The sequence below is a fragment of the Scyliorhinus canicula genome, chromosome 5 (genome assembly GCF_902713615.1).
Source record: "Scyliorhinus canicula chromosome 5, sScyCan1.1, whole genome shotgun sequence".
NCBI classification, from domain to species: domain Eukaryota; kingdom Metazoa; phylum Chordata; class Chondrichthyes; order Carcharhiniformes; family Scyliorhinidae; genus Scyliorhinus; species Scyliorhinus canicula.
The window spans coordinates 134,529,238-134,540,991 of record NC_052150.1 but is presented as its reverse complement, the minus strand read 5'-3'; the positions used below and the strand labels follow the sequence as shown (position 1 = coordinate 134,540,991).

The 11,754-nt window shown below is 47.6% G+C and overlaps 1 protein-coding gene across 3 annotated transcripts in view; it reads right to left on the bottom strand.

The window, feature by feature from the left end:
• Positions 1-2,226: 2,226 nt before the first annotated feature.
• The window catches only part of vwc2 (von Willebrand factor C domain containing 2), a 347,646-nt gene continuing 338,118 nt past the window's right edge, over positions 2,227-11,754 (bottom strand). For all 3 annotated transcript variants that reach the window (XR_005460717.1, XM_038797717.1, XM_038797716.1), the window contains one exon: positions 2,227-3,879. Coding sequence is in view for 2 of the 3 variants with exons in the window: in XM_038797717.1 (XP_038653645.1) it covers positions 3,728-3,879 (152 nt within the window). In the remaining variant the exon portion in view is untranslated. The remainder of the gene's footprint in view (positions 3,880-11,754) is intronic.

The following is an 11,754-nucleotide window of genomic DNA, read 5'->3' as shown; positions in this document are numbered from 1 at the left end:
TGATCTCTGAGCCAGTGACTTTGACCTGCCAAGAGATACATCGGAGATAGTGAAGGTGGGAACTGTTTAGTCTTTCTTCTGCTTAGCATAGGTTGTGCAGGGCTCACTACAGTAGAGGAGTGTGCTGAGGATGCAGGTCTGGTAGACTTTTACTCTAGTGTTCTCAGTCAGGTTTGTTGTTCCACTCTCCCTTAATCAGCTCAGGCACAGCAGCCTTTGCAATGTATGTTGATTTCAGCATCAATGACAGATTGCTGGTGATTGTGGAGTCAAGTTATGTGAGATTATCAACAACCTCCAGTGTCACATTGCCAACACTCATACATAGCAACACCTTGGACCATGACATTTGCCTTCCTGATGCAGGTAGTCAAAACAAACTCTTTCCAAGGATGGGACTGTTGCCTATTTGTTGCTGAAGGTATTCCTTGCTATGGAACTCTTGTACAGCATTATTAGCACAGAGCAAATCTCTGATGAGGTTTGGTCACACTTTTGTCTTGGATTTCAGGTGAGCAAGGCTGAGCAGCTTTCCATCAGGCGTGGTATGCAAGTAGACAGCCTTTGAAGATGAACTGAAGGCATATAACAGTAGCAATGAGAAGGATATGCCAAACAGTGTCAGCACCAGAATGCTACCCTGTTTGACCCCACTCCAGATCTAAAACGCTTCTGACTTTACCCCTTTATTGCTTAACTTACCCCTCTTGCTGTCATGAAAAGAGGAAATCACATTGAGCAGCTTCTGGTGAGGGATAGACAATTTTTTCCAGTAGTTAAAGAGACTGCTTCTGCTCACATGATCAAATATTGCAGTGAATTGCTGAAGACAATATATCGTGGCCGCTTTTGTACTTGACATTGCTCTTGCAGCTTCTGGAATGTGAAGATCATGTCAATTATAATCTTCCAGGTCTGATACCACACTGAGATTTGGGATAGGTGTGTCCAGCCAAGATTTGTAGTCTGGCAAGAGCAACATGAGTAAATATTTTTCCCATGACATTCAACACGGAGAAGTTTTAGCCTGGGACCAATGGGGACTGTGCCACGAGGAGGCACAGCACAGAAATTGGAGAGAAGATGTCACAGAAGAAGACATTTGACTCCCTTTCTGTATTGCTGTTAGCCAGTGGTGCAGCCTGAAGCAAACCAAGACACAAAAAACCGGGGCCATTCTTTGTCTTCACCCACACACTAAATGCACCATATCTTTATTTAAGGTGGTGAATAAACTATAATATATTTTAATATTAGAATGACATTTTTAAAAGCTTCTAGTGCACAGTCGGGATGCAGCCTATGCCCAATCCTATATTTTGGTTGGTATCCTTATGTCTGCCATATTGGTCCCTTAGGCATAGTGAAATTGAATTTCTAGGTCCGTGTTTACAGTAGTGATGTTATCCCCCTAGACCTATTTGCACTGGTCAGGCATCACTAGATTGTTTCCTGCAATGCTTGGTGGTGATTGGGATTGGGGAGATTGCACAGCCAGATCCCTCCATACCATTTTAATCCAATGAGATTTCTTGCACTTGTTACCAGGAGTCACATTTTACAGGACATAATTTAGTACCTGAAACTGTTCCTGCAGCTGGCCACACTGAGGATGCTGATCTTTTTTTCACTCGTGCCTCTCTTTTGGAAAAATTGATTTTCAAAGCATAATTGATTCAAAATTTATTTCCCTCTCAGCAGCAATAACTCATGAGATGTCGTAGTACAGCTCCTAATCTACCATTCACATAAAATTCAGACACCTGGCGGAAAATTCAACCGGCTAGCAATGGACTTATGCATGTTAGTGGGCAACAGTGCTCCCACCATGAACTAACCAATGAACCAGTGCTGCGGGAATGAATTTCCACTGGGAGTTTGGTGCTCACCTGCAATAACATTGATGGAGTAGACACCCGCATGAGGTAAATACTGTTTGTGTCATTTCCCCAGGGTTTTTCTGGCTCATCCTCCAAGGCCACAATGGATGAGTTTGTTGTAATGGCCTGGAGTTTGCGTTGAGCAGAAAATGAGTGGCACTGACCAATTATTACATTTACATTTTCCCACGGACCTTCTATGGGCTTTGTACCATGAGTTTCAGTAATTAGAAATAAAAACAGCACACTACCCTCTATAGGGTATTAGGGACATCTGTGAGCACGGCACAAAACAATCAGACTGAAGAATCTTTAATGAGTGCAGAGTCTAAATAGGAAGTATAAGTTAGAACATTTAATTCAATAACAAATCTTGTACAGAAAGCAAAATAAAAGAGGGATAGAAATATGAGATTAAGAGAGATAAAGGATGACACAGATAAAACAGAACAGGTAAAAACAATGTTTTAAAAACATCCAGCAAAAATTTAATTTTGATGGGATGAGGCTCTACATTAGTAAAAATAAGTGTTTACTGCCAGACATGTTGCTTGGCACTAATTAAGACTTATCATGCTGTTAAAAGTTCACTTACACATGAAAAGTCAAGCCCATCTTTTTCTTTCGCATTTAGTGGGTATGTACAGCAGCTTCATGCCATTCCATATATTTAATCCTGAATCTCTCAATGAGGTACTAGTCTAGTGGTTGTTCTGGAGGAGCAGGGCAAATTAGGCAGTATCCTCCTGATTTTTGCACTTAACTGCACATGTAAAAGTTTTGCCTTTATTCCTTTTGCACAATATGGGCCAATATCCATAAAGCAAAATACTGGAAGAGAAGAAACTTGAGGTACCGTTTAAAATAAATTTCCATTTGCACATATTGCTGTTTTGTGATTGGAAATCATCCAGAATTTGAATTGTATATTGATTTCCATTACCTCCTGGCACTTTGACAAAGGAGGGAGGTGTCTGAAGACATTAGATGAACCATCAACATGTGAGCAGGATATGAGTTTGTGCTGTTATTCTCCATATGGCAAATAATTGATCTAAGCTCTGCCATCTCAGGGAGCAAAAGAAGCATTCAGGAACTGGCCCCTCCCTCCCAGCTGTGTTTATATCTGGTGAAGAACAACATTGGCAGGGATTGTGAGCAGATCTCAGCTGAGGAAGGTAAATATTGTTGGGGAGACAAAAACTGAAGAAGGGATGTAACAAATGATATTCAGAAACCAAAACGAAATCAGTGGAGAAAATGTCTGTGACCTGAACAGACGGAAAGCTGTTTGGATTTACGGCAGCAAAAATATGATGATACTTCGAAGAGTCACAAAAAACTTCAAATCTTGTAAACGCAAAGCAGTTGTTTCTAACATCCATAAAATATCTCGCAATACAATTTTTTTTACATTTTATGTTTTCAGGTTATGTACCATAACATAAAATATTCAGTTGTTTCACTGATTGGTACATTTTCATTATTATCTTGTGCTTTTCCGTGGACTCCTTGCTGACTTTTCCTGCTTAACCTTTATTCAATGCACCAGGTGAATTTTGATTGAGCAGCACAGGTATGGAATACAAGGAATGGCGGCTACTGGATAACTGTATCACAATATTACAAACCTGCATCATCCATTGAAAATTAAAAAGTGCCAAATTGAGATGGTTGAAATATACTAGTCACTTTTTATTGCTCAGATTTAGTACAAATCATCTGATTAATTAAATATAGGTATGGTATGCAATACAGCATGTACAAAAACAGCTTTCTTTCAGTCTCATTTTATATTCAATATAGCAAAAAAATTATTGATTTTATTTTTCCAAACAATCTTTTGTCTAGATTTCCTTGCAGTCATTCTTGATGCAAGTTGCCTGATGGTCAACTCTCCAAGTGCCATCTTCGTAGGAGCAATGGCAAGTTGTGCATTCATCAATCTTCACCTCTCGGCCAGCTGGGATAACAGTGACTCCTGCAAAACAATTGGGCCCTAAGGGAGAAACAGCACTGTGATTATTAGTCATTCTCTGTGTATACCTGTGTGGTGATATGCATCACTGTAAATACACAAGGGGTTAATGTACATACACTACACCTAGCTAGACACTAGAAGGAGCACCAGAGACATCATGACACACAGACATTCAACCAATAGGTCAATAAGATAGGACATGACTAATGGGCAGTCAAGACACACACAGAGGTGACACTACCACAAGGGGGCTACCCATATATAAGGACACAGCACACATGGGGCGCAATTCTCCGGACTTACGAAAAATCGGAGAATAGCGGGCGGCGTACATTTTTACGGACACGCTGGTCTGACGCCCTCCCGCTATTCTCCCCCCCCCCCCCCCCCCATGGCCGCCCCCCGACACGAATCGCTGCTCGCCGTTTTTTTATGGCGAGCAGCGATTCTCCCCTGGCCGATGGGCCGATTTCCAAGGCCTTTATGGCCGTTTTTATGAACGTAAAACACACCTGGTCTGACCGTTCATAAAAACGGCCATAAAGTCCCGATCTGGGGAACCATGGCACCGATTGGCACGGCCGTACCACGGCCGGGCCAATCGGTGCCATGGGCCCGCAATCGGTGGGCACCGATCACGGGCAGCGGGTATTTACCCCGCGCACTCTTTCTCCCTCCGCCGCCCCGCTGGATCCATTCACGGGGCGGCTGAGGGGCATACCGGCCCGCGCATGCGCGGGTTTCACGCATATGCGTGATGACGTCATCCGCGCATACGCGGGTTGGAGTCGTCCAATCCGCGCATGCGCGGCTGACGTCATCTGACGTGTCAGCCGTCGCTAACTTTGGCCAGCTTAACGAAATTCATTAAGCCCGCGATGCCGGAGTTCACGGCCGCGCGATACTAGCCCCGACCGGGGAGCAGAATCGGTTCCCGGTCGGGGGGGCGGAGGCTGGCGTCAAACGCGCCCGTTTCTGACGCCAGCTTCCCGATTTTTCGTAACTCGGGAGAATCGCGCCCATGATCTTTCTCTTTCCAGTGGAGACACTTAGTGAGTACAGACATGGTTGATTGAAACACATCACATCCACCACGTGGATTGTAGCAGACTGGTTAGTCAGTCTGAGTAGCTATAGCAGGATTAACAGGAGAGTCAAATCCAAGTAGGAAAATTGCTAATAGTTTAATAAATTTGTTAAAGCTATCTCCAAGTCTGAACCTTCCTTTGTCAGAGTGTACATCAAGGAAGCAGCTTATGCTACGTCAAGAGCATAACAAAACAATCTGGACCTCCAACATGTGGCACATGTTGAAAGTACATTAAAAAAATACTGTCTAAGGTAAAAATTGATAGTCAAGCATTCAAAAAAGATATCAAATTCCAAACATTATAAAAATTTGAACAAAATCTGTACATATCTGTGCTGATGGTCACACTTTTTAACAAAATATATCTATTAAAAGTAAAGATACTGACAATATACAGATCAGTATATTTTATTACATTTGATTATTTTACTATTTTTCTTGATGTGTAAGTGACTTTCAGTTGTAGATTGTTCTATTTTAATGGCAGGGTAAAATGGCTGGCTCAGATCTTTTGATGTTTGCATATCATGTATATGATATACATACATGATGTATAATAATGTTGCTGGTAATAGAAAGGTGGAGATACTAGATTTGTATTTATGGGTTATTTGGTTTAATAAAAGCTAAGATAGAAAATGATAAAACTGCTTTCATTTTCACAGTTTGATATGTAGTGTTAATTTGTCGCAGCGTGCAATATAATGGATTAGCGTCAATTATCCAAACACTGATGCTAACTGCTTGAGCCTGCGATGCCAGCACTGTTTCTGTTGATGCAGTATATACAAATTAACTACTTCCAGATATTTGGAGATGTAAAATAAATACCATTTTTTTTTTAAATCTGAAACTTATTGCCTGAATACTGCATTTTATTGATTTTCTGCCAACTGACAATAAATATCTGCCCTCACATTGTACTGACCAAAAGAAGACAAGATAGAATACTCCTCCAAGGCATTAAGCTTGAAAAAAGAACACAAAATTCCATAGAATGCATAAAGAGACATGAAGCACTTAATTTTTACAGCCATGACAAAATATTTTGTAGTTCCTTTATGTGTGTCTTTATCAAGACCGTATTCAAAATGGACAAGTCTGGGAATTAAGCCAACAAAAGTGCTTTGTTGTGTTACTCCTGGCAGTTTCATATAGCAAAATTAAAAATTCATGTATTCCTCAATCTCTGTTTGATGCATATTCTACATCAGCAATGATCCTTTCTTATATCATGGGTATATTAGCATTGATGGTTGTGTAGAAGCAGTTCACAGAAACTGCTGTTAATGTGATCTGAAATCAGAATTTCCCTCCTTCGGGCTACAGAACTGCAGGAAGGCTTTTGTGGATTCTGAATCCCAAAACAATACACAGGAATATGCTTTCTGATGTTTACCAAATATAAAGGATTTTTGAAAACCTTTTGAGATTAAAATGGAAGCATTGTATAAAAAAACAAAGGGCGCGATTCTCTGGCCTCGTGCTTGAGTGAGAGTGCGACGAGGCCGGTAAATAGCGGGAGGCCAAAAACGAGAACCGCGCCAAGTGGCAAACAGTTTGTGATGCAATCGCCCCACTCCCATAGGCAAAATCTGGATCCTGTCATAGCATGGCGTGAAGCCAATAATCACCACTTCAGCCTTTTTTTCATACAAGTAACGGGAGTCACCACGCATCCAATGGGCTCTCATGATTCAGCGGCCTCCCCGGCAAGTGGTCACGCTATCGGCAATTAGTACTCCTTTTGAAAAATGTGAACATGGCAGAAGGGCTTCTGTGGGGAGCCAAGGAGGTGAGTAGCCATTGTTGCTCACAGGCAAAGAGCCCGGGGGTTCTGGGTTTGCTGCCCCAGTGCTTGAAGGAGGGGGCACCCCTCTGGTGGGGTGGGCCGCTATGGGGAGGGGGGTAGACATTGGAGGCGATGGTCCACTGGGAAGGCAACTGCCCGTGGCTCCACCATGCCAACCCCTGGAGCTGGAGGAAACCCTTGTACCTGCTGTCTGCCCCACAGACCACCCGTAACCTCCACCGACTGCTGAGGCCATGTGGCTGAAGGCTACCGCTGAATTGGTAGCCAGGGTTAAGTGAGCACTTTGCACATCCCAAGTGGATTCCCGTGGGTGAGCAAGCCTTGTAGCATGTGGGAGTCTTGCCTAGTATCTCAATCAGATCATGTTGCCGAGACACTGTGCCTGAACATTGTGGGAGGCAACAGCCACACATGCAGCAGCCGAGATCCAAATACCCAGGGGATGGACCTCAGCACCGGGGACATATCCACAACTGGGTGGTGGGTGAGTGAAACAGGGAGGCCGGTTCAGGTAATGTTATGTGCAGGCAGGCTACAAGGCCTGCCCAACCACGGGAATCCACTTGGGTTCCATTGAGGGGGGAATGAAGGGTCCAGGGATGGGAGCCACCGCTGTTTCTTAGTCTAACATCCTCTCCCGCCAGAATTCCTTCCGCCAGATGGAAGGAACCGGGGGACCAGCCAGTGGCTGCTGGACAGGCGGCAGCGGCAAGAGTATGGTAATCTCAGAGGGCCTGGGAGGCCCTCATGCGCGTCTGCTTCACATGGGGTGTGGCCTAGTCCATCATTGATACCTTCCCACCCACTCACTCCCATTTTCCACCCTCCCAGGGTGTGTGTCACATCAGTCCAGGGTGCTGGGACTGTTTTGGCACAGTCAGCGGGTCGCTGTTGAGGGTAGGGTGATGATAACCCACAGAGCTGAGTGCCGGTGCTCCTCAATCTATGCCATAGTCTCACCCCTGCCTGTCTGCTGAGTGTTCACTCACACCCTTCTCCTGCATGCAGTGTGCCGTGGGTGGGGTGGGAAGAAGAGGGGGGTGGGGTGTGCATGCCTGGAAAGTTGGGCCAAGGGTTCCGAGGTCAATCTGCATTATGGAAGACAGTGATAGAGGCTGTGGTGAAGGGTTTTTAATGTTTCACAAGTTTCCACAATGTCCCACTCTCCCAATGGTGCCGCTCCACTCTCCCCACCACCCCCGCACACCGCCTCACCCCCTACCTACCTCACCACCCACCGTCCCCCAGTGCCCTCCCAGTGATCCTCGACCTGCTTTGCCTTTCTTCCACTACCGCTATGTCTAGGTATGATCCCAGGATGCACACCAGAGCTGGAGGCAGCCAGCTGCTTACTGTGTCTCGTGGCCATCGATGTTATGGGCATCCTCTGGGGCCGGTGGGCTCTGGCGCACTTGTTGGGGACACATGCGCAACTGTGCCACCCTGTCCTGTGTGCTGACTTTGAGACGCGGCCTCATCAGAGGGGTAGAACTCGAGGAAGCTGATAGCCATCATCTATTCTCCATGGGATAGGTCTGAGTTTTTTTAAAAATAATTTTTAGCCAATTATTTTTTTCCAATTAAGGGGCAATTTAGTGTGGCCAACCCACCTACTTTGCACATTTTTGGGTTGTGGGGGCGAAACCCACGCAGACACGGGGAGAACGTGCAAACTCCACACGGACAGTGACCCAGAGCCGGGATCGAACCTGGGACCTCAGCGCCGTGAGGCGGTTGTGCTAACCACTAGGCCACCGTGCTGCCCTTGGGATAGGTCTGAGTTGACACCCAGCACCCACTCCTCCCAGTCGGTGCCCATAGGGCTCTGGGGTTCACCTCAGGATGGAGGCGCAGTTAGATCGCCTGCGTCATCTGCGTCTGCCAGCCCTAGTGGCTCCCCAAGGTCTGCACCATCGTGTTGATGCCCTCGGTGATGCTCTGCAGTGACTGGGAGATGCTCTGATGTGCCTTGGCAATGCCCACCTGCAACTGGAACGAGCTCTGCAGCGTCTCGGCCATTCCCATCTGAGACCGGGACATGTCCAGCAGCACCTCATCAAGGTTAGCCTGGAAATGTGTCACATCCCCCAGCGAGGCGGACATTATGCCGGGCCCTCAGCCATGGCGTTCATTGACTGCATGATACCTTGGACACCTACACTAATGGTGCTGCTGTCATTCACCAGGCTCTCCTCTGCGGTCAACACCCCAGCAGTTCTGGGCTCAGTGCCACGTATTGACATCTCCTGCGCCCGTAGCCTCTTGGACTCCTCCAATCGGCGATGGTCCTGCTGGAGTATCACTGACATCTCCCTCTGAATGTCCCGGCCACTCCCTCATGTTTCCATCAGCTCCGGGATAGCTTGGCCCATAGGCTCAGCATCTGGTTGGGACCCAGCTGGTTCCAGGGATCGAGCCAACCTTCGACTGCTATCTTGCCTGGGGGTTCCTGTCTCCACCTGATGTGCATCAGCAGCAGTTTGTTGCTCAGCAGATTGTGCCCCAGAAACCTGACCATTAATGTTGCCCATTGAGGTGTGTGTCTCTGCGTTGGTATAGGGTGGGGATCCTCACCTCAGTGGTGTGCGCCAACCTCCGCATTGATCCTCGGTTACCCCCGTAACTCCAGGGACCGTTCCTCGAAGGTCATGAGGATTCTTATATCTAGCACTCTTCCGCCAGTCTGGGCCCTTTCCCGGTGATTGTGGAAGAGCATCTTTTGCAGAGACAGAGAGAGAGCATTGTTAGCTGTCCTTGTGGTTCACAGTGGTTGCGGGGGAGGGGGGGGTGGAAGAAGGAAGGGTTGGAGAGCACATGGAGGGCTGGAGGGTGAAGGGCATGCTGCCCGGTGTAGGTCGTTGGCTTTCTTGTGGCACTGGGTGCCGGTCCTCCTGCTCACGCTGCCTGAGCTGACGTCAGCTGCTACGTTGTCCCAGGCAGCACTGGCTGCCCTGCGGCTCACTGCCCGGGGGCCTCGGGGGAACAGGGCATCCCTCCTGGCCTTGACCTCATCTAAGAGCCTCCCCAGGCCTCTGTCTCCAAACCTTGGGGCCGGGAGTCTCGGTGCCCTGTCTGCAAGCTGAGTGGGGTTTGCTCTGCAAGTGCTGTTTAAGTGCTGCTCGACCACGTTAGCAGAGGCTGGCAAGCCTTTATTTGTGGCGTGAAGTCCTTGGGGCCTCGTTAAGTGGGCTAATTAACGTTGCATTGCGTTGTCAGCCTCGCCAGCCTGAGCTCTGGGAAGCTCGAGGTATTTCCCACTCGCTACCACACATAGAAATCTTTCCAGAGAATTGCGCCCAAATTAAAGCTATCTGTTTATGTGAAGAATTCAGTAATCCTATTTCTTCCATTCATTTTTATAGTTTACATTATAATTTTGCATAAACTGAGGGACAAAGTGATTCTTGGTGTATGAGATGTGAAAACTGTCCCTAGTCCAAAACAGGATTGCAAACTCTGACAGCTGTAAGATTGTGAAATGAGCTGAACCTGCTTTAATCCAATTCCCATGGTGCAAGTCCGCAGAACTGTTTTTAATTTGGCAGTAATTGGCTGTAATTGAGCCACCAGGAAGGATCGGCTGGTAAATAGAACTGTCAAACTGCAGGAATGTAAAGTTGTCCCAAAGGTCGGTGTTAAAGTGGGTCATTGCAATTTTTGAGAAATAAACTGGATTGCTTGGCTGTGGAGCAGCTGACAGTTATTTGGATCACTTGAGTGTCAGGATTGTGAAAATGACACAATTGTGTGGGTGATATAATTGCACCATAGGTGACTAGTGTTGGGAAACCATGGGGGGTGGGTGGGTGGGGGGGGTGGGGTGGTCCGCACCATTTGTCTGCGAGGGAGGGGGGAGAGACAGAGAATGTCAGCAGCATGAGGATTCCCTTGACCATCGAATGCCACCCACCAGGTTACGTGGTCACCCTGAGTTGTACTGCTGCACCACCCTCAACATCACCATCACCACCCTCCTGCCTCTCCCAGCTGCACTGCACCCTTGTCCACATCAGTGAGTGGCACCCGTCCTGTGGTGTGGGGAGCCTTTATCCTCACGACCCGTCCCGACCACCAGGAGTACTGGCGGCTGCCGCAACGTGTGTTAGCGATAGGCTCTGCCGTCCCTGTCCTGTTCCTTTCTGTGCGGGGAGGTGAGCCTTGTGCTGTGCCGCCAGGAAGGTGACAACTGGTTGTGTGATGGAGACGTTCATACTGTACAGCCTTTTGTCTTCATGCTCAGAGGCCAGTGTGCAGGCAGGTCCCACAGATGGGATGAGCGAGGGGTGTGTGCGTTTGCTGAGACCTTAGCTGCAGTGTTATGTGGAGCCTGGGATTTACAGGCTCTGACAGGGAGCTGGTCAGGTTTCTTGGCCAGTGATGGGATGGATGGGATCAATGGTGTGGTAGGCAGGCAGTGCTTGGAGACATGCCGTGATCCTCAGAGTGCGCTATCGAATTGTGTCATTGGTGAGGCTTTTACTCTGAGATGGACTGTGTGCCAGGGAGGGTTCCAACAGCCATAGTGCATGTGTCCTTTGTTCAGGGTGAGACCTGCTATTCCCCTACTTCCTCTGCTGTGGGGCTGTGCTTTTGAGGAGTGCACCGAGTGCCAGCACCTGGTGGGCCGATGATTGATCATGGTCCACCCCCCTGATGACATTGCTGGGGTATGAGGGTTTTCAGTAGGGTGAGCTGGGTGGGTTTCCACATGACCAGAAGCCTTCAGAGCACTTCCAGGATTCTGTCAGCAGTCTCAACAGTCAGGAACCTGTAGGTTGCAGCTAGGGGGTGGGTTTAAATGGTTTTATGCAGAAATGGGGCTCTCAGCCACGGCACCCTGATCCCGAGGGACACGCACCGAGTCCACACATTTTCCACCAGGTCGTTCCCCGCTACTTCCTGAGGTCCAGGCATACAGCGCCAGCAAGCCCAAGAAGTTTGAAAAGTTTGCCTACTTCCTTGCTCCCCCTCAAGGACCATGGCACCCAGG